Source organism: Nelumbo nucifera, chromosome 1 (genome assembly GCF_055504915.1).
Source record: "Nelumbo nucifera cultivar China Antique chromosome 1, China Antique-T2T, whole genome shotgun sequence".
Classification (NCBI taxonomy): domain Eukaryota; kingdom Viridiplantae; phylum Streptophyta; class Magnoliopsida; order Proteales; family Nelumbonaceae; genus Nelumbo; species Nelumbo nucifera.
In genome coordinates this window covers 96,422,008-96,441,387 of record NC_142649.1, presented here as the reverse complement: position 1 = coordinate 96,441,387, position 19,380 = coordinate 96,422,008, and the positions used below count along the sequence as shown (strand labels likewise).

At 39.6% G+C, this 19,380-nt stretch overlaps 1 protein-coding gene across 5 annotated transcripts in view; it reads left to right on the top strand.

Moving 5' to 3' along the window:
- LOC104605594 (uncharacterized) overlaps positions 1–19,380 on the top strand; it is a 124,760-nt gene that overhangs the window by 38,799 nt on the left and 66,581 nt on the right. For all 5 annotated transcript variants that reach the window (XM_088889408.1, XM_019199151.2, XM_019199150.2 and 2 more), the window contains one exon: positions 3,593–3,689. In XM_088889408.1, the coding sequence (XP_088745534.1) occupies positions 3,593–3,689 (97 nt within the window). The remainder of the gene's footprint in view (positions 1–3,592; positions 3,690–19,380) is intronic.

Below are 19,380 nucleotides of genomic sequence, written 5' to 3'. Positions count from 1 at the left end.
GAGGCAAGAAAGGAATAATAGGTGGGGGAAAGAAGGCTGTAGGATAGGTGTTTGGAAATGCAATGGGCTGTACACTTCCGTTTGCCTTTGCGAAGGGCAATAAGGAGATCAAGGTCTGGTAAGGTATCAAAAGTGGTAGAGGGTTGTTGACCCGTTACCTCAGTAGTGATGGGAGGTGCAAGAGGCTCAATAGAAGGTGTGGAAACAACTTTCTCATACCTGAGTCTTTGTCTTTGGTACCACTTTTGGACAATGGGATGGGAAGTAAATGTGAGAGGATGAGCTAGAGGAGGAGGGGGAGTAGGAATACGTGAAGCCGACCCAATAAAAGACTTAATGAGAGGAGACTCAATAGAAGACTTAAGAGGAACCAAAAGAGGAATAGTTGGTAACACCGTAAACAACTCCTTTGAATGCTCCCCCTTAGGAAGTACCAAAGAAAGGAATAGACTTAGCAAATGTGACATCCCTGGAAACAAAGTGAATGCCACAAACTGGACCAAAACAATACCCCTTTTGTGTGAAGGCATATCCTTGGAGGACACACGTGTGCTTTAGGCTCAAACTTATGTCTTTGATGGCTGTGAACATGAACATAGCAAGTGCACCCAAAAGTTGAAACAATTCCTTGCATCTAAATTTGAAGTGAAAGATCTAGGTCCTCTAAAGTATTTTCTTGGAATTGAAGTTGCCCGCTCAAAAATGGGCATCTTCATTTCTCAAACGAAGTACACCCTTGATCTGTTACAAGACACAAGCAAGTTAGGTGCAAGGCCAGCAAATACTCCTATGGATGTTGATCATAAATTGGGTGATTGTGATGGTGAACCTCTGAAAGATGTGAAATAGTTCCAAAGGTTAGTGGGAAAATTGATTTATTTGTCCATGACTCGTCCAAACATTGCCTATTCAGTTGGGGTCCTGAGCCAATTCATGCACTCTCCTAAGAAACCACACATGGAGGCAGTAGAGAGAGTTCTTAGATACTTAAAAAAGTATATAAGAACAGGTCTACTATTCAGTAAACATAATCACCTAAAGGTAGAAGTCTTTACAGATGCTGATTGGGCAGGTGTTGTGGATGACAGAAAGTTCACGTGGGTATTGCACATTTGTGGGAGGAAACCTAGTGACTTGGAAAAGCAAGAAACAAAGTGTGATAGCAAGGTTAAGTGCTGAAGCGGAATATAGAGCTATGCACATGGGGTGGCTGAAGTTCTTTGTCTAAAAAGCCTTCTAGGGGAGCTTGGAGTTGCTTTTCATAATCCTATGTCTCTTTACGGTGACAATAAGGCAGCCATAAACATCGCCAGCAATCTTGTCCTACATGGGAGGACCAAGCACATTGAAGTGGACAAATACTTCATAAGGGAAAAATTGGAAAAAAGTGAAATTTGCATCCCTTATGTCAACTCCAAGGAATAACTTGCTGATGTCCTCACAAAAGGACTACTCATGGCATAATGAGTTATGTGACAAGCTGGGCATGATAGACATATTCAGCCCAACTTGAGGGGGAGTGTTGTGAGGGTTATTAATTTTGTTATTTTACAGTTGTTGGTAGTATGCTGTCAGCCTAAGATGTTGTCAGCCAATTTTTTTTTTCTTTCTTTCTTGTTTGTTAGCAGGGAGTGCTGCTAAGGGCATACTTATATTTTCTTATTCTTTATATTAAGTTAATATAAATAATAAGTTGGGTGCCACTAGCTAAAGTTTTTTGACTCCCAATCTTTCTCTCTCTCTCTCTCTCTCTCCCTTCTCTTCTCCTCTCTCTTATTTTCTCCTCTCTCTTATCTTCTTTCTCGTCTCTCTCTATCTAGGAAAGATAACAATTATTCGAGGATGAAATGGCTTTACCTTATGAAAGAAATGAGTGAATTGTTTTCTATCTCCAAAAATTTAACGTTGCTATTTGCAATCAATTTGGTGTATACATTAAAATTCTTCATTCTAATAATGGCCACGAGTATTTTTACACACCATTTCAGGAATATTTGGAACAACATGGTATTATCCATCAAACCTCGTGTTCCTATTATCCATCAAACTCCAAGAACTGGGCAATCTATAGCAGCAGATTGATCAGCCCTTTACTACTTCATGCAGTCGGCTGATTTAGGGCTGCATGAGAATGCTTCAAGAAACCCTAGCCCAAGTAGAAATCTGCTGATTTAAAAAATATGAAAGAAAGTAGTTTCTTGAAGAGAGAAGGAAGAGAGAAGGAGAAGAAGAGAAGAAGAGAAGTTGAAAGAAAAGAGAGCAATAATCTGGCCGCCCCTTCACTTATTATTTATACTAAAATAATAGAACAGTACAAAGACAACTATGCCCTTATAGGGCAGCAAAACATAAAACAGCATATATTACACTCAAAAAACATAATAAAATTTGGACTCACATAACTACTGTGGTCCCCACCTCCTATCTAACAACTAACATAAAACATCTACTCAGAAAAACATCATAAAACTAATTAATCTTCAACATTACTAATTCCACTCTTAAATTCCAATTATAATGATTCTATTCATAGAATAAGCAACATGAATATTTGAACCATCATAGAATAAACAACAAAAAACAATTTTTTTTTGTCATTTTCCTAGTTGAAGTTGGAATCTGAAAAATTGATATCTGAGCCATCATATTGTTTATTTATTAATTTTTCTTATTCATCACAAAAAAAAAAACATGATGGTTCAGATATCCTTTTTCAGATTCCAACTTCAACTAGGAAAATGACAAAAAAAATTTACAACTTTAAAACCAAGGCAACCCAATAATAGTGACATCCAAATAAGAGCTTTAACTCCTAAAATACCTTCATTAACATTTTCTGTCCTACTAAACTAAATTATTGTAAATAAACAGAAATTAGTAAACATAGAAAATAATGATTTTACTATGAATAGTAATTATGGAAATCACTATAAATAGTAAATGTGATGGTTACAATACATGATAATTTCACTTTCTCAGAATAATAAATTTCTTGAAGACTTAAAAGCTATATTCCTAAGAGACCAACAAACTAGAAAGCAATTTGGAGAGAGAAATAATCACACTTGAGAATAATTACACTGATATATAGATAAGATAAAATGAAATCTCAAGGGATACTATGTTCTTGGTTAGGACTTAGGTGTACAAAAAGCGAGGGAGTCCATCTTAGCACTTATTTTGGGGGTTGTACCTTTTTTTGTTTGACGCTATATATGCTTTTCTCTTTTTGTATGTTTTCCCAATGTACAGTTTGTCAATGTACATGGGCTTTTATAAATTCTATTTTTGGCATATTAACACAATTCAATACTTTAACTTCTTGAAGAAAAAAACAAATTTAAAAACTCAACAATACAAAAATCCAAAACTCTAAATAAAATTACAAAATTGCCATTGGTTGAGAAATTGGGAGAAAACTGGATTCTTTCTTTTACAAGTTTCTTTTTCTACCTATCTTGTTGACTAAATAAGGGTTATATAACTTTTTCATTTCCCAAAATTATCCTTGATGTCTTATTAGTAGTTCTTCTATTGCTTGGCACATGATAATCTTTTACTGAATATACTAATTGCTGGATATTCTTTGCAGCTTCTGTTTTGAAGGAAAAGGTTTCGTCTTTAGGTTCATCTGGAATTTTAGCTGACCATCAACTTCAAATGCAATTGCAGGAACATCAGTTGAAGGGGTAGGTTAGGACTTATATTTTCCATTTCCGTTGTTTCTTTTTTTTTTCTTCTTTTGTTGAAGGCGGTAAACGTATCCGTTGAGCAAGAGCAAGTGAAGAGAGGAGAGGAGAAGAGAGAAGAGAGGTGAGTCGAGTGACTGAAAGTCCTCTAGAACATTGGGGGCGAAAGAATGATTTTATTATTTATACTAGTACAGTCGAACAATATAAACAGAGGAGAAATTACAACAGTACCCTTATGGTACTAAACCTGAATACATAAACAACTGACAACATTCCCCCTCAAGTTGGAGCATAGATATCAATCATGCCCAACTTGTCACAAAGATCATAACGTCTGGAAAGGTTTAAACCCTTTGTAAAGATGTCTACAAGCTGGTTCTCAGAAGTGACATAGGGGGTACACACTTCGCCTGCGATAACTTTCTCTTTGATAAAATGCTTGTCAACTTTGATGTGCTTTGTTCTATCATGTAGCACTGGATTGGAAGCAATGCTTATAGCTGCTTTGTTATCACAAAATAGAGTTATAGGTTTGGTCACTGGGAAACCCAACTCCCCCAACAAATTCTTTATCCACATGCCTTCAGCAACCCCGTGGGCCATAGCACGATATTCAGTTTCAGCACTGGATCTAGCTACCACATTTTGCTTTTTACTCCTCCATGTAACAAGGTTCCCTCCTATAAAGGTGTAGTAGCCACTGGTAGACTTTCTGTCACTTTGGGATCCAGCCCAATCTGCATCTGTATAAACTTCAACTTTCAAATGTCCGTGCTTTTGAAACAACAAACCAGTACCCGGATACTTCTTTAGATATCGGAGGATTCTCTCTGCTGCTTTAAGATGAGAAGACCTAGGAGCATGCATGAACTAACTGAGGACACCAACAACATATGCAATGTCTGGGCGAATCATAGAAAGGTATAACAATCTCCTTACAAGCCTCTAAAACTGTTTCACATCCTTGAGCGATTCACCACAGTTGTCACCTATTTTATGGTTGGGGTCAATGGGAGAGTCAACTGGCTTCACCCCCATCTTTCCAGTGTCCTGAAGTAAATCTAGGACATATTTCCTTTGAGAAATGAAGATACCCTTCTTTGATCGGGCAACTTCAATTCCAAGGAAGTATCTGGCAGGTCCTAGATCCTTCACTTAAAACTGAGTGGCAAGAAAAAGTTTCAATTTCTGAATTTCATCCTCCCAATCACCAGTAACAATTATGTCATCCACATATACAATTAGCAACAATTTTACCTTCTCATTTTTTCACAAACAGAGTGTGATCTGATTGACATTGCCTGTATCCTTTCTGCTGAACCAAGCTCTTGGTGATTGTTTCAGCCCGTATAAGGACTTCTTTAACTTGCACACTTTCTGTTCATTGCCTTGGGCTAGAAAACCGGGAGGTTGAATCATGTACACTTCCTCTTCAAGGTCACCATTCAAGAATGCATTCTTGATGTCCAGTTGGTGTAAAACCCAATCCAGATTAGCCGCAAGATAGAAAATGACTCTAATGGAATTCATCTTGGCAACGGGGGCAAAAGTTTCTGCATAATCAACTCCATACACTTGAGTAAATCCCTTTGCCACTAAGCGAGCTTTATACCTTTCCACTGTTCCATCAACCTTATGCTTGACTGTGAACACCCATTTACATCCAACTGGAACCTTTCCCTTAGGAAGATCAACAAGTTCCCATGTGCCATTTTTGTGAAGGGCATTAATTTCTTCCCTCATGGCATTTGTCCATTCAGGAACTGAAAGAGCTTCTGCCACATTCTTAGGGATAGGGACACTGTCAATAGAGGTAAGTAAGGCACGGAATGAGGATGAAATGTTCTCATAGGAGACAAAGTTGGAAATGGGATGTTTAGTGGTGCACAATCTAACACCCTTCCTGTGAGCAATAGGACAGTCAAGATCATTAGCAGTAGAGGAATCATTTTCAATAGATTCAAGGACATCATTGGGAGCCAAAATACCTGAGTGAGTACGATCCTCCCCCGAGGAGTCTGGTGGCACTGGAGGTACAGCTTCCGGATTCTCTACAGCTCTTGAATTTGGTTGGCCTTTGCGACGACGAGAAAAAACACGAAAAGGTGGAGGGTCAGGGAGAGAGGGAAGCTGAACCAGTTTCTCCTCATGCCTACACTCCCCCTGAGGAGAAACAGGATAGAAAGGCTCATCTTTAAAGAAAGAAACATCCATGGAGACAGATTTTGGACAAAACACCAGCAACCAAAGACACGAGGAGGAATAGAAAGAAGGGGAGCCTTAGGAAAGAGAAGTTGATGTGGGGCTTTGTACTCTAACCGACGAGAGGGCATACGGTTTATAAGGTAAGTGGAACAAGGAACAACTTCAAGCCAAAACCGTTTGGGAACATTCATATGAAGTAGTAAACCTCAAGCCACTTCAAGGAGATGTCGGTTCTTCCGTTCGGCCACACCATTTTGTTGTGGTGTGCGGGCACAAGAGCTACGGTGAAGGGAACCATGCGAAGCAAAAAATTTCGTGAGGTCACTATGAAAAAATTCTTTTGCATTGTCTGATTGGAAAATTTGGATTTCAGTTTGAAATTGAGTGAAGACCATCCGCTGGAAATCTTGAATGATTTTTGGTACTTCTTCCCTGGTTCGCATCGGGTATACCCAAGTATATCTAGAATAATAATCAATAAGGGTAATGAAATACTTGTAGCCACTCTCAAATGATAAAGTAACAGGGCCCCACACATCATAATGAATAATGTGAAACGGAGATTCAGATTTACTATTTCTTTGAAGAAAATGAGTTCTACAATGCTTACTCAACTGACACGTTTGACAAGAAAAATCAGAAACAGACATTGACTTAAACAATTTTGGGAATACAACTTTCAAAGACTCAAAAGACAAATGACCAAGACGACAATGCCATAAGTAGACTATTTTCTTACAGGACTGACTCATAGACTGACTCATAGACTCTGTAACATGAAAACCAGCCTTATTCTTCAGCATGTAAAGTCCATCAGCCATACGACCCCTACCAATCGTCCTCCCCGAGGCCAGATCCTGAATCACACAATGAGAAGGGAAAAAAGTCACTGAGCAATTCAAGGAATTAGTAACACTACTAACAAAGAACAAATTAATTGGAAAATTTGGAACATGAAGAACATCAGAAAGGGTAAGGCTAAGAGGAAGAGAGAGAGTTCCTTGACCAGCTATGGAAGAGTATGATCCATCGGCTAGTCTCACCTTGTCTCTTCCAGAAAGAGGGTGATAGGTTTGAAAGTAAGAGGACGTACTAGTCATATGTTTTGATGCTCCAAAATCAATGATCCATGGAGAGTCAGGGGTGTGAGAAGCAACATGGAAAACAGTGGCAGGGTTACCTGACGTAAATGCAAATGAGGTTGAGGGAGGAGTATCCATCTGACGAATTGCTCTACCATAGAGCTCTAAATGGTCACGGAAGGAATTCATAATGTCCTCCCTCGGGTCAGGTCCAGTGAGATGTGTCTGAGTCACAGTAGAAATGGGGGGCTGATTCTCCCGAGTAGCCATGCTGGCCATGTGATGTTTCTTTGTACTTTGTTGTCCGTACTTCTTATTCACCTCTGAACCTTGCTTCTTAGTCAGATCTTGAGCCCATTTTGGTTTCCCCTGAAGATCCCAACAGGTATCTTTGGTGTGTCGGGGTTTCTGGCAATGAGTGCACCACAATTTTTCCTTATCTTCTGTTTTTTTCTGGAGATCTCCTTTCCGGGAAGAAGATCCCACACCAGTAGATACACCTCCTTTTGCAACTAACACAACAACATCCCCACCAGGGCTGTTCATCAAATTTCTCCTACTTTCTTCAGATTGTACAAGAGCATAGACTTCCTGAACAGAAGGGAGATCCTTAGAGCTGAGAATCTGAACCCTGATAGATTCATACATAGGATTCAGACCATGTAAGAATGCAAACACCCTTTGATGGGAGACAAGCTGTTTGTACTTCTTAGCATCCTCATCACACTTCCAATCCACACTCTGGTAGTGATCCAACTCCTTCCAGACAGATGTTAAGTCAAAGTAATAGACCGATAAACACCTCTCCCCCTGTCTACAAGTAGAAGATGCTGCCTGCAGTTGATAAATTTTGGCATAGTGTCGCAATTCTGAATATGTAGACTTTGCTTGTTCCCAGATTTCATTCGCTGTTTCAGCCCACATGAAATTCTTCCTGATTTGAGGTTGCATGGAAACCAAGAGCCAGGACATAACAATACTGTTCTCCTGATTCCATCTATCATATTCAGCACTCCCGGAGGATGGTTCTTTTATCATCCCATTAATATAGCCTATCTTCCCCCTTGCAGTGATGTATAATTTGATCCCTCTTGACCACTCCAAGTAATTTAAACCATCAAGAGGGACAACAGCCATGGGAAAGGATAGGTCACCCCCACCCATTCCATTCAGCATTGAGGAAACTCCAGATGTGGCTGAATCTTCACTGCCCATGATATCTGAATAAAAAGTTGAAACAGCAACCAAAAAAGGTACAGCCGTACAAGACTATTTCAGAGATAGGTCCTTTTGACCACCGGTTTCACTAAGAACAAAAGAAAGAGCACTGCTGTTGCAGTACAAGAACAGGTCCTTCTGACCTACAATTTCACTGAGAACAAATAACAAACTGAACACTGCTGTTGCAATACTGAAACAGGTCCTTCTGACCTACGGTTTCACTGAAACAAGTTTGCACACTGCTGTTGCAGTACAAGAACAGGTCTGAATGACCTACTTGGTAGGGCTGATAGCTAACCAGTCAAGGAGATCAATAGGGTAGCCGAACAGTCAATTAATAAGATTAATGTTGAGCAGACAATTAGTCGGCCAAAAACAGATCATCAACAGTCCACAATACCAACAATAAAAAGGTTCGAATACAGTTACTGTGTTAAGGAATACAGTCGCTTAACAGTAGGGAAGCCGAACAGTTCATCAGTCGAACAGACAACAGTAGGGTAGCTGAATAGTCATCAAACAGTTCAGCAAACAATAGGCATCCGAACAGACAAGGATGATAGTCCACAAACAATAGGCACCAAACAGTAGGCATCAAAACAGTTCATCAGTTCATCAGTCGAACAGACAACAGTAGGGTAGCCGAACAGTCATCAAGCAGTTCAGCAAACAATAGGCATCCGAACAGACAAGGATGATAGTACCTCTTTTAGTTTCAGATGATAGTCTCCCTTATGGTAAACCAGAACTCCTTAACTATAAACCAGAGCTCCTTCTACGAATCCTCAAACAATAGGCAGCCAAACAGAAGATGAGCAATTTCTGAAGACAGAACACCCTCTACGAACTGCAAACAATAGTCTCTCTACAGTCGAGCAGATGTAGGAGCAATTTCTGGGCTGGAAGACGAAAAGACTCTGTAACTTCTGGGTCGAACTGACTTCACCAGATCAGGAGTTCGATTGGAGACAGCACTGGATGCAACAGTAGTTATCTTGACACCACCCTTCAGGCCTGGACGACTTGCTCTGATACCATGTTGAGCAAGAGCAAGTGAAGAGAGGAGAGGAGAAGAGAGAAGAGAGGTGAGTTGAGTGACTGAAAGCCCTCTAGAACATTGGGGGCGAAAGAATGATTTTATTATTTATACTAGTACAGTCGAACAATATAAACAGAGGAGAAATTACAACAGTACCCTTATGGTACTAAACCTGAATACATAAGCAACTGACAACAGTATCTATTTGTATGAATGTCTAAGAAAAGAAAATGTACAAAGCCTCAAGGCTCAACAAAAAAAGGATAGCAAAGCTGCTCATTGAGCAATGAGGGTTCTCTATACAATGTGTACAGTAAATGCCCTAGTTGTTTAAGGTGAAGCCTAAAAACAAAGGAAGAAGAAGAGAAAGGAGGGGAAGAAGAGAAGAAGAAGAAATGTTACGAAGGTGTGTCTCGAGTTACTGTTCACACCAAGACTAAAAATTTATAATGTTGCTGAAAGTACAAGTTTGCCCTTGAGCACCTAAAACAAAGAGGAAATAAAAAAGTACCCAAAAAAAACCCTTTCATCATATTGCATATTCTCAACACTCCCCCTCAAGATAAGTATAGATATTTATCATGATTAGCTTGCCTAGGTTATTATCGAACTTTTGGCTTGTGAACTCCTTTAGTAAAGCAATCAGCAAGTTGATCCTCAGATCTATTACTTGCAAAATATGTGATTCTACATTGTTTTGACAAATGATAAACTTCACAATCAGGACTCAAGTTTAATACTGACTCAAACAACTTTGGAAACAAAAGTTTAATAGAACCAAAAGATAACATGACCAAGACGACAATGCCATAGTTGTAAAAGACTAAATTTTTGACTTGTAGAGGACTCAGCCTGACACAACATTCCTTGTTCCAAAGCTTTATAAAAATGGTAGACTCTTTCAACTTCAAGTCCACTTTCAATCGTCCTCCCCGTGCTCAAGTCTTGAAAAACATAGTGGATAGGAAAGAAAGTCACAAAGCAATTATGAGATTTAGTAAGAGAACTAATAGATAATAGATTTTTATGCAATTGGGGAACATGAAGGACAAATTTTAAGGAAAGGTTGTGGGAAAGCTTAAATTCATCCAAACCAGAGATCGGAGCTGGGGATCCATCAACAACTGTAACTTTACCTTTCCCAGTGGTCAATGTGTAGGAAGAAAAAGAAGAAGACATACTAGTCATGTGGGCCCTGGCTCTACAGTCCACAATCCATGGGTTACTAGTGGAGAGGCAAGCAAGTGCAGTACCTGACTTAGCATATGCATTGGAAGGATTACTAGAACCAGAGGATGTCCCATTCTTCCATTAGATTAGAAGATTCCTAAGAGGAAGTCATAGGAACCTACCCTGAATCCAAATGAGCTTTGATACCATGTTGTTTAAGGTGATGCCTAAAAACAAAGGAAGAAGAAGAGAAAGGAGGAGAAGAAGGGAGAAGAAGAGAAGAAGAAATGTTACGAAGGTGTGTCTCGAGTTACTGCTCACACCAGAGACTAAAAATTTATAATGTTGCTGAAAGTACAAGCTTTCCCTTACTTGGGAGCCCAAAACAAAGAGGAAATAAAAAAAAAAACCCAAAAAAACCCTTTCATCATATTGCATATTCTCAATAGCGCTCAACCTGGTAGTGAGATCCCCCTATAAAGTTCATTTCTTGAAATTCTCTCACTCAAGACTATCAGCTACCCAGTTGGTAAATGTAGGATCCAAGTGGAATGAGGGCACTTTGGAATTGCAGCGGATATCTTGCCTATTTAAGTAGTATTGCCTCTAATGATCCATTGGACCTATCCCTATTTCTGTTCCATTCTATCTCTATCAAGCAGTCACCTCAATAATGATCCTTAGATGCTCTGTTGGGAATGATCCTTCTGTACTATTACTTTTTCCTCTGGAAGAGCATGCACTCAATTAACTTTTTATATCAAAAACTTCCACTGGGATGATATTGCTCTTAACTTTCTTGGCTTTCTCTTTCCCCATACTCTTCCATGAATATGCATCTATTTTTTTGTTAGTGCAGTTTGTACAAGAATGAACACAGCAGATTTGGGGTGTGTCTAATGTGTCGTCCACACCAAGAAGAGGCTATTTATATTAAAATATGTAAAATGACACTTCTGTCCTTGTAACACAATAAGTAATGTACAAGGTAAAAGAATAGAAAAGACCTAACCTCTGTTCGGAAGCCTCTCTCGGGAAATTAAGCACACTGGAAACCTTGCAAAAGAAAAGATGTCAACCAAGTAGGTTTGTACAAGAGAGAAGAAGACAGATTTCTGGGGTTAAAGAATTGAATAGTTCAGCCCAACCCCAAGAGCCTCAACATAAAGATTAGTAAAATAATAATATTTACAAAAAAGGCCCTTGAAGGGCTAAAGAGAAAATAACAAGAAAATACAAGATACAATACAGCAAGGACTACACTAATATGGTACATTAGTGAGACTCTTCACACTCCCCCTCAAACTGATGCAAAGGCATGAGCAACAGTTTGCTTACAAGGAATAAGTGTCTGGATCTCGTCATGGCCTTCATAAAGATGTCTGCAACTTGCATATTGGAGGCAATATGAGGGAGAGAGATAGAGCCCCCACGAAGTAGGTCACAAATAAAGTGACAGTCCACCTCAATATTTTTTGTCCTTTGATGAAAGACAGGATTAGAGGCAATCTTAATAGCACGTGTTGTCTGCATACAGACGTTTGGGTGTAGGAGAGGTGTGACCCAATTCTTGAAATAAAGATTGAAGCCAAACAACTTCGCTACAAATAGATGACATTGCCCTATTCTTTGTTTATGTAGAGGACTTGGAAACAATCTGTTGTTTCTTGCATTTCCATGAGATTACATAGTCATCCATGAAGACATACCACCTAGTAGTGGAACGGCGTGTGTCGGGGCATCCAACCCAATCTGCATCAGCATAGGCCCTTAGATGTATAGAGGAAGATGAAGAGAAGAAGGGACCTTGTGATAAAGTGCCCTGAATGTAAAGAATGATCCAATGTACTGCAGTCAAATGGAGTTGATGTGGGGTAGAGACAAATTGACTGACAACTTGAACTGCATGCGAGATGTCAGGATGAGTCATGGTGAAATAGATGAGAGATCCCACAAGTTGCCTATAGAGGGAGGCATCAGGAAGCAAGGGATCGTCTGACTTGGACAATTTGACATTCAGTTCTAAGGGAGTTTCTACCCGTTTGTCGTCAGTAATACCGGCCAACTAGACAAGATCAGAGGCATACTTGTGTTGGCAAATGAAGTATCCCCGGGAACTCCTTTGAATATCAAGTCCCAAGAAATAGGTAGAGGGCCTAAATCCTTCATGTGAAAGGAGTTGTGAAGAAAAGACTTGAGCTCCAGAATTCCTTCAATATCATCTCCAGTCAACAACATGTCATCTATATACAGGAGGAGAACCATAAGACCTTGGGGTCTTTTCCACATAGAGAGAGTAATCAAAAGCACTTTGGTTATACTTGGCTTGCACAACATCTCTGAATTTTTCAAACCAAGCTCGAGGAGCTTGCTTTAGCCCATGGAGAGATTTCTTCAATCGACAGATGAGGAAGGAATCACTACAGTACCCCAGAGGAGGCTTCATATAAACAGTCTCTTTTAGGTGCCCATGAAGAAAGGCATTTTTCACATCTAGTTGAAAGATAGTCCAAGATTTTGCAGTAGAGAGGGCTAAGAGAACATGGAATGTAGTGATCTTGGATATTGGGGAAAATGTCTCCTCACAATCGATGCCATACTCCCGTATATAGCCCTGAGCCACAAGCCGATCTTTATAGCGGTCTAGAGACCCATCAGATTTCAACTTGATGGAGTAGACCCATTTGCTTCCAATAACAGTTCCATTTGAAGGTGCAAGAACTAGATTCCAAGTGCCGTTCTCATGCAAAACTTGAATCTCTGCATCCATGGCATCTCTCCATTGAGGACTGCTAATGGCCTGTTGGTATGATCGGGGAATATATGTGGAAGACAAGACATCAAAAAAGGAGCTATGGTCTGAAGGAAAACCATAGCGGTCAGGTTGTTTAGATATACGGGTAGAACGACATAAAGGAACTAGAGAAACATCCGAGGGGTCTGAAATAGGAATGTCACTTACATGGTTATGTAAGACGAGCAAAGGATCTGGACCGGGAAGAAGAGGGGTCATAGACGTAGGTACTGGACCACGAACTCGCCTGCGAGAGAAGACAAGAAGATCTTTCCTAGCAGTTGATGATGGAACATCCTGTGAGTCAAAGTCATACAAAACAGAAATAGAGGGTGCTGATAACTTGGCAACTCTTGAGAAGAGAGATATGCTCAAGAAAAATCACATTCTGAGAAATACAAATATGACATGCAAAGGGATCATAACAAAGAAATCCCTTATGGTTAGGACTATATCCAACAAAGGTACACATGACAGATTGAGCTGAAAGGTTTGAACATTGACGAGGTGGAGGATGAACAAAACATAGACACCCAAAAACACGTAAATGGGAAAGATCTGGGGGGGATCCAAACATCTTTTGATGAGGAGACATGTTGTGAAGGTGGGAGGCAAATGTGACTTGTAGAAGAGTCCTCACAACACTAAGAATGTGACCATTCTTTTGTTTTGCCACACAATTTTGCTAAGGAGTGTTTGGACAGAACTGTTGGACTTGTATGCCGTGATTTTTCAAATAAATCAGAAATTCTCCATCACTGTATTCTCCCCCTGAGTCAGAGTGTAAGGTTTGCACACTTGCTTGAAACCAGACTTGAACTATGGTATGAAGTATGAAACAACCAAAAAGTTGGGAAAACTTTTGATTTGTGTTTGAGAAAGTAGATCCAAGTGTACCTAGTACAATCATCAATGAAGAGTACAAAATACTTGTATCTCAATCGAGAAACAATAGATGAAGTCCAAACATCACTATGTATAATTTCAAAAGGTGAAGTAGCATATTCAGCTTTGTGAGTAAATGGGAAAATATGACTCTTACTCAAGCAACAAGAAACACAAGATGTATCAAACAATTTCATAGAAGGAATTTTAGTTCTAATAAAACTAGACTCCGACTAATATTTATGTTTCTCAGAGTTTAGGTGACCCAAATGTTTATGCCACAAATCCCAGTCATAGTTTCTCTGACCCAAAACATGATTCAATGTAGAGGAGGTCAAATAGGCAGATGATGGTGCTGATTGTGATTTCTCAAACTGCAATGTAAACAAGCGACCCAGCTGACGCCCCTTCCCTTTCACCTTCCTAGTGCACTGATCCTTAATCAAACAACCATTAGAGGAAAAAGTTAGTATGTGACATTCATTAACTAGTTGACCAACTGAAATAAGATTAGCAGTAAGTTCAGGGACAAGGAAAGTCTTGGCTAGGGACAAGGAGTTTGAGGGTGAGAGTTTGAGACATAAATCATCACTATTAGCAATGACAATGTGTTTATGGTTGACCTTAGAAGATCTGTTTGTTGGTTCAAGGTAGGCCCCAGTCATATGATTTGTAGCACCAGAATCAATTATCCAAACTTGAGAGGGAGAAGAACAAAAACTAGAGAACTCACCAGATAGGCTAATAGTAGAAAAGGCAGATGAGATAGCAGAGGATACCAATTGTTGTATCTCTTCCTTATTCATTGATGCAGAGGATTCTCCCTTGGCAGTAGAGGCATCAATCATTTGTCCCTTAGACACCTGATAAGCCCGTGGCTGATTCTTCTTCATAGTGCCCTTAGATGGACGAATTGCGCAGTCTGGAATGATATGGCCATGCTGTTTGCAATAAGTGCAGGCATTTTTCTTCTTGCAGTGTGAAGCTATATGTCCAAATCCCTTACACTCATAACACTGAGTTTTAGAGGGATCCTTCCCACCAGATTTCTTACTCCCACGTGCAATAAAAACTGTATCAGTCCCTGAATCAAGTTGTTTTTCCTCTATGTTGCAGCAGTCACGAGTCTAGTCTCCTCCCTTAACAACTTTCCCATCACAGAGTCTAAATCTGGAAGAGTCCCTCTACTCAAAATGTTTGACCTGATTATTTCATATTCAGGTCTCAGCCTCATAAGGAATTGATTCACCTTTCTACTCTCTAAGTGCTTTTGCAAATACTTGACAAACTCTGGGGGATCCGATGGTTCAGTGTGAACCAGTTCATACTCTGCCCATAGATCAATGAAGCCTGCATAGTATTCCTGGATCTTTTTGTCTCCTTGGCAATAGGCAAAGATTTCAGATTCAATCTGATATTGCTGAGACATATTGGGCTGATGCTAAAACTTTCTTTAAATAGGAATACATCTCATGGGCTGTTCTGAGTCTTCTCATAGGAACAGAAATATGAGGCGTAATGGAACTTAGAATCCAGGAAATTAATCTTCCATTATCCAACTTCCATTGTGCAAAGGCTTTGCTGTCCGCTTCATTGGGTTTACAGACAGTGCCATTCAAGTAGCCTTCAAACCCCTTGCCATCAACAAAGAAATCGAAATGGAATTTCCACATACTGTAGTTGGTTCCATCAAATTTCATAGGGATAATATCTACTTTGTCAGCCATCAAGAATAAATAAAGGCAACCCAGGAAGAAAAGTAGCAGCACTGATATTTGTAGTTCAGGGCTGTTAACCACTTCACTTAATTCAATAGCAGTTTAAGTCGAACAGTTCAGTCAAGGTTGCAGCAAGCAGTTCAGACAAACAGCAATTTAATATCTGCAGCAGTTTAATATCAAGGTTGCAGCAAGCAGTTTAGTCAAACAGTAATAAATCTAGTCTAGAAGAGAAATATAGTCAAATATCTTCAATACAGATTTACCACTCTGTAGAGGAATCAAAATCCTCCAAGAAATTTATCCAGAACAACCCCAACCAGATTGAGTGTTCTGTTGACAGTCCAACCTGAGTGTTCCAGGACTGTTGAACTGAGGAGAGGACTGAATTCTCTCCAGTACTGAACACAGCTTCTACCAAGTAACCCCAGGACAGCACAAATAAAACTAGGGTTCCAAGAGAGATTCACCAACCTGATGTGTGCAGTTTAAATCAGCCACCAATAGAATTCGGATAAGCAGCTTGAAAAGGAATGAAGTAGGTCTGTTGAAACCCTTCAATCTGAAGCACCAGTAGCCAAGAACTAAATGTTTGAAGTTTGGAGAAGGCCAGAGAATACACCAGTCCAAGGGAAAACTGCTGCTGCCCAGAGAACACCAGAAGAAGAAGAAAACTGCTGCCGCCCTATAGAGAAGCTCAGAACTCCTCCAAAGCTTGACCAATCCCAAAGAAAGTTCCTGAGTTAGAAGAACAGACCAGGGCGACACAACCAATCAGGTTTCTTTGCAAACAGAGGCTTTCCAAGAGAGTTCCAGGAAGACCTCTCTTGCTGAAATCTCAGAACAGAGAGCAACAGCCCTATCTTCAGACAAAGCACCCAGAAATCAGCAGCCTTTGAGATATCAGAGAGAGAGAGCATGAAGCAAGTGATGATTACAGAGCAGCCTGCTCTGATACCATGTCAACCAAGTAGGTTCGTACAAGAGAGAAGAAGACAGATTTCTGGGGTTAAAGAACTGAATAGTTTGGCCCAACCCCAAGAGCTTCAATATAAAGATTAGTAAAATAATAATATTTACAGAAAAGCCCTTGAAGGGCTAAAGAAAAAATAACAAGACAATACAAGATACAATACAGCAAGGACTACACTAATATGTTTCATCAATGAGACTCTTCACAAAAGACCTAACCTCTGCATCTCCCCAAGCTGGGTTTCCTTTGCAAAGCAAATGGAGAGAGCTGTTACCATCTTTTAATTTCTTACCCATTTGTTGTAAATCTTTGGGAAAAATTTTTTGATCTTTTTGGGGGTAGGTGGGTGATGCCTCTACAAACCGGGGGGCTTTTCAACCCTACAACTTTTAGGTGGCCTAAGAGAAGAGGTAAAATTTTATGAAGATGTCTTAGGGCTGCTTTAGTATGGACCGTTTGGGAGGAAAGAAATAACAGAATTTTTAATGATAAAGAAAGGGATATAGATACTGTTTGGGAATGTCTGCTAATGAGGGCTATAAGCTGGGCCAAATCTTTAGATTTATTCTCACTTTACTTCTTTGATTACTGTTAAGTCTTTAAGTTCGTTGGACTGTTAGCAGGTTATTAAAATACTCCCAGACACAGCTTAAAAAAATAATAATAAAGAAGAAAAAGGGCTTTCTTATAAGCCCAGTTAGTCCTATTGGTGGACTGAAACATTTTAGTAAAGAAAGGGGCCTGTAGTCTAGTTTAGTGAACAACAGTCCCCAAGTTAACTGGGCTTGTTTGTAATGCAATAAGCATTTAATGGGCCTGCAGTAGAGCCCATTTAATGGGACAACAGGCCCTAAAAGAATTCAATCTATATTAATTAATTTTCTTGTGAGGTGTCCCACTTATTTATTAGGGGATGCCACATATCCTATTTCTAAGAAGAGGGTTGTTTTCCCTTCTTTAACCACTCGAAGTGGGGGAGACACATGTCACCCTAGGGGAGAGAGTTATTTTCCCTCCTCTAACCACTTTAAGTGGGGGGACACATGTCACCCTAGGGGAGAGAGTTTTATTTTCCCTCCTTAACAACTTTAAGTGGTGGGACACTTGTCACCTTAGGAAGGAAGAGTTTTTTTTCCCTCTTTAACCCATTTTAAGTGGAGTGACACTTGGCACCCTAAGAAGAGTGGAGTGGGGAGTTAGTTAACCACCTCCCTCCTCTATATAAACCCCTCTCCTACAAGGAGAAGGGGCTAATGCCACTTTGTTGGCTAATATTAATTTATGTGCCGGATTTCTAGCACTAAGAAACAAGTGGGAATAGAAAAGATAAGAAGATTGGTGTGGAGAGCATAAAAAAAAGGAAGAGGAAGGTAGGGAATGCCACTTTCTTTCTACACCCCTTCAATATGATACTCCTTGTGCTTCCCACATGAGATGGAAGACCATATTCTTTCTATTCCTCTCATATCTTTCTTTCTTCCTTTTTTTTTATCCTTTTTTCCTTGTTTCATATTGAAATACATGTAAGGAGAACAACCATCTATAGTCTTATCTATGAAACTTGGCTAATTATGGTTCCTTACTTCATTTTGACTTTGAAAATCATTACTTTATGTGAGGGAGACTACCATCTATAGCCTTGTTCATGAAACTTGGCTGATTATGGTTCCTCACAGCATGACAATGCACATAACCACAATTTAAAGGCCATTTGCAGTGTTATTTATGAAACATGACTATTTATTATACCTAGTTGTTATGTATAAAAAGTTTGTTTATTTATTTGCTGGTTTTCTCTCAAACAAAGAGGGAATAAATACCAGAATTTTCAAAGGAAAATTCTGTAGAAAAATGATACTTAGTTTAGTCTCTTCATTTGTACTTCTAAATCAAAATCAAAAGGTTTTCTCTGCCCCTAGCAGATATGTAATTAAGGGAATATCTATGTGATTTCCTGAATGGGGCTTACCCCAAATAACAAAAAAACCTAGTTATTAGTTTAATTGGGTGAATTATGTTATGTGAAAAATTACACTAAAAAAATTTCCACTAACAATGACATACGGAGAAACTAGGTATTTGTTACAAATTCTTCTTCGGTTAAGGATAAACCTGTTGTAGATTGGAAGCCATCAGAAGAAGGTTTCATAAAGTTCAATTTTGATGGCAGCAACATTGGCAGTCCTGGACCCTCTGGCATTGGGGGAGTCTTTAGGAATGAAGAGGGACAGGTTGTGGCCATATTCTCGGGCCCAATTGGTGTGGGGGATGCAGTTAGTGCAAAGGTGCAAGTTACTCTACAGGGAGCACAGATTGCTAAAGAACTGAGCTTTAGGAGGTTGATCATTGAAGGTGACTCTAGAGTGGTAACTGGGTGGCTGAAAGAACCAGAGACAGTAGCATGGTCTTTGAGGGGAGAAATGAAAAGATTCAAATGTCTTACCTCTAATCTAATGGTTAGAGTTCAATGGGAGAGGAGGTTGGCAAACAGGATGACTGACCTACTAGCTAAGGAAGGGGTGAACAGGGATCAATTATTCTGGGCTCATTTGTAATTTTACTTTGTTTTTGAGGCAGCAACTCATGCCTCTTGAGAGAGAT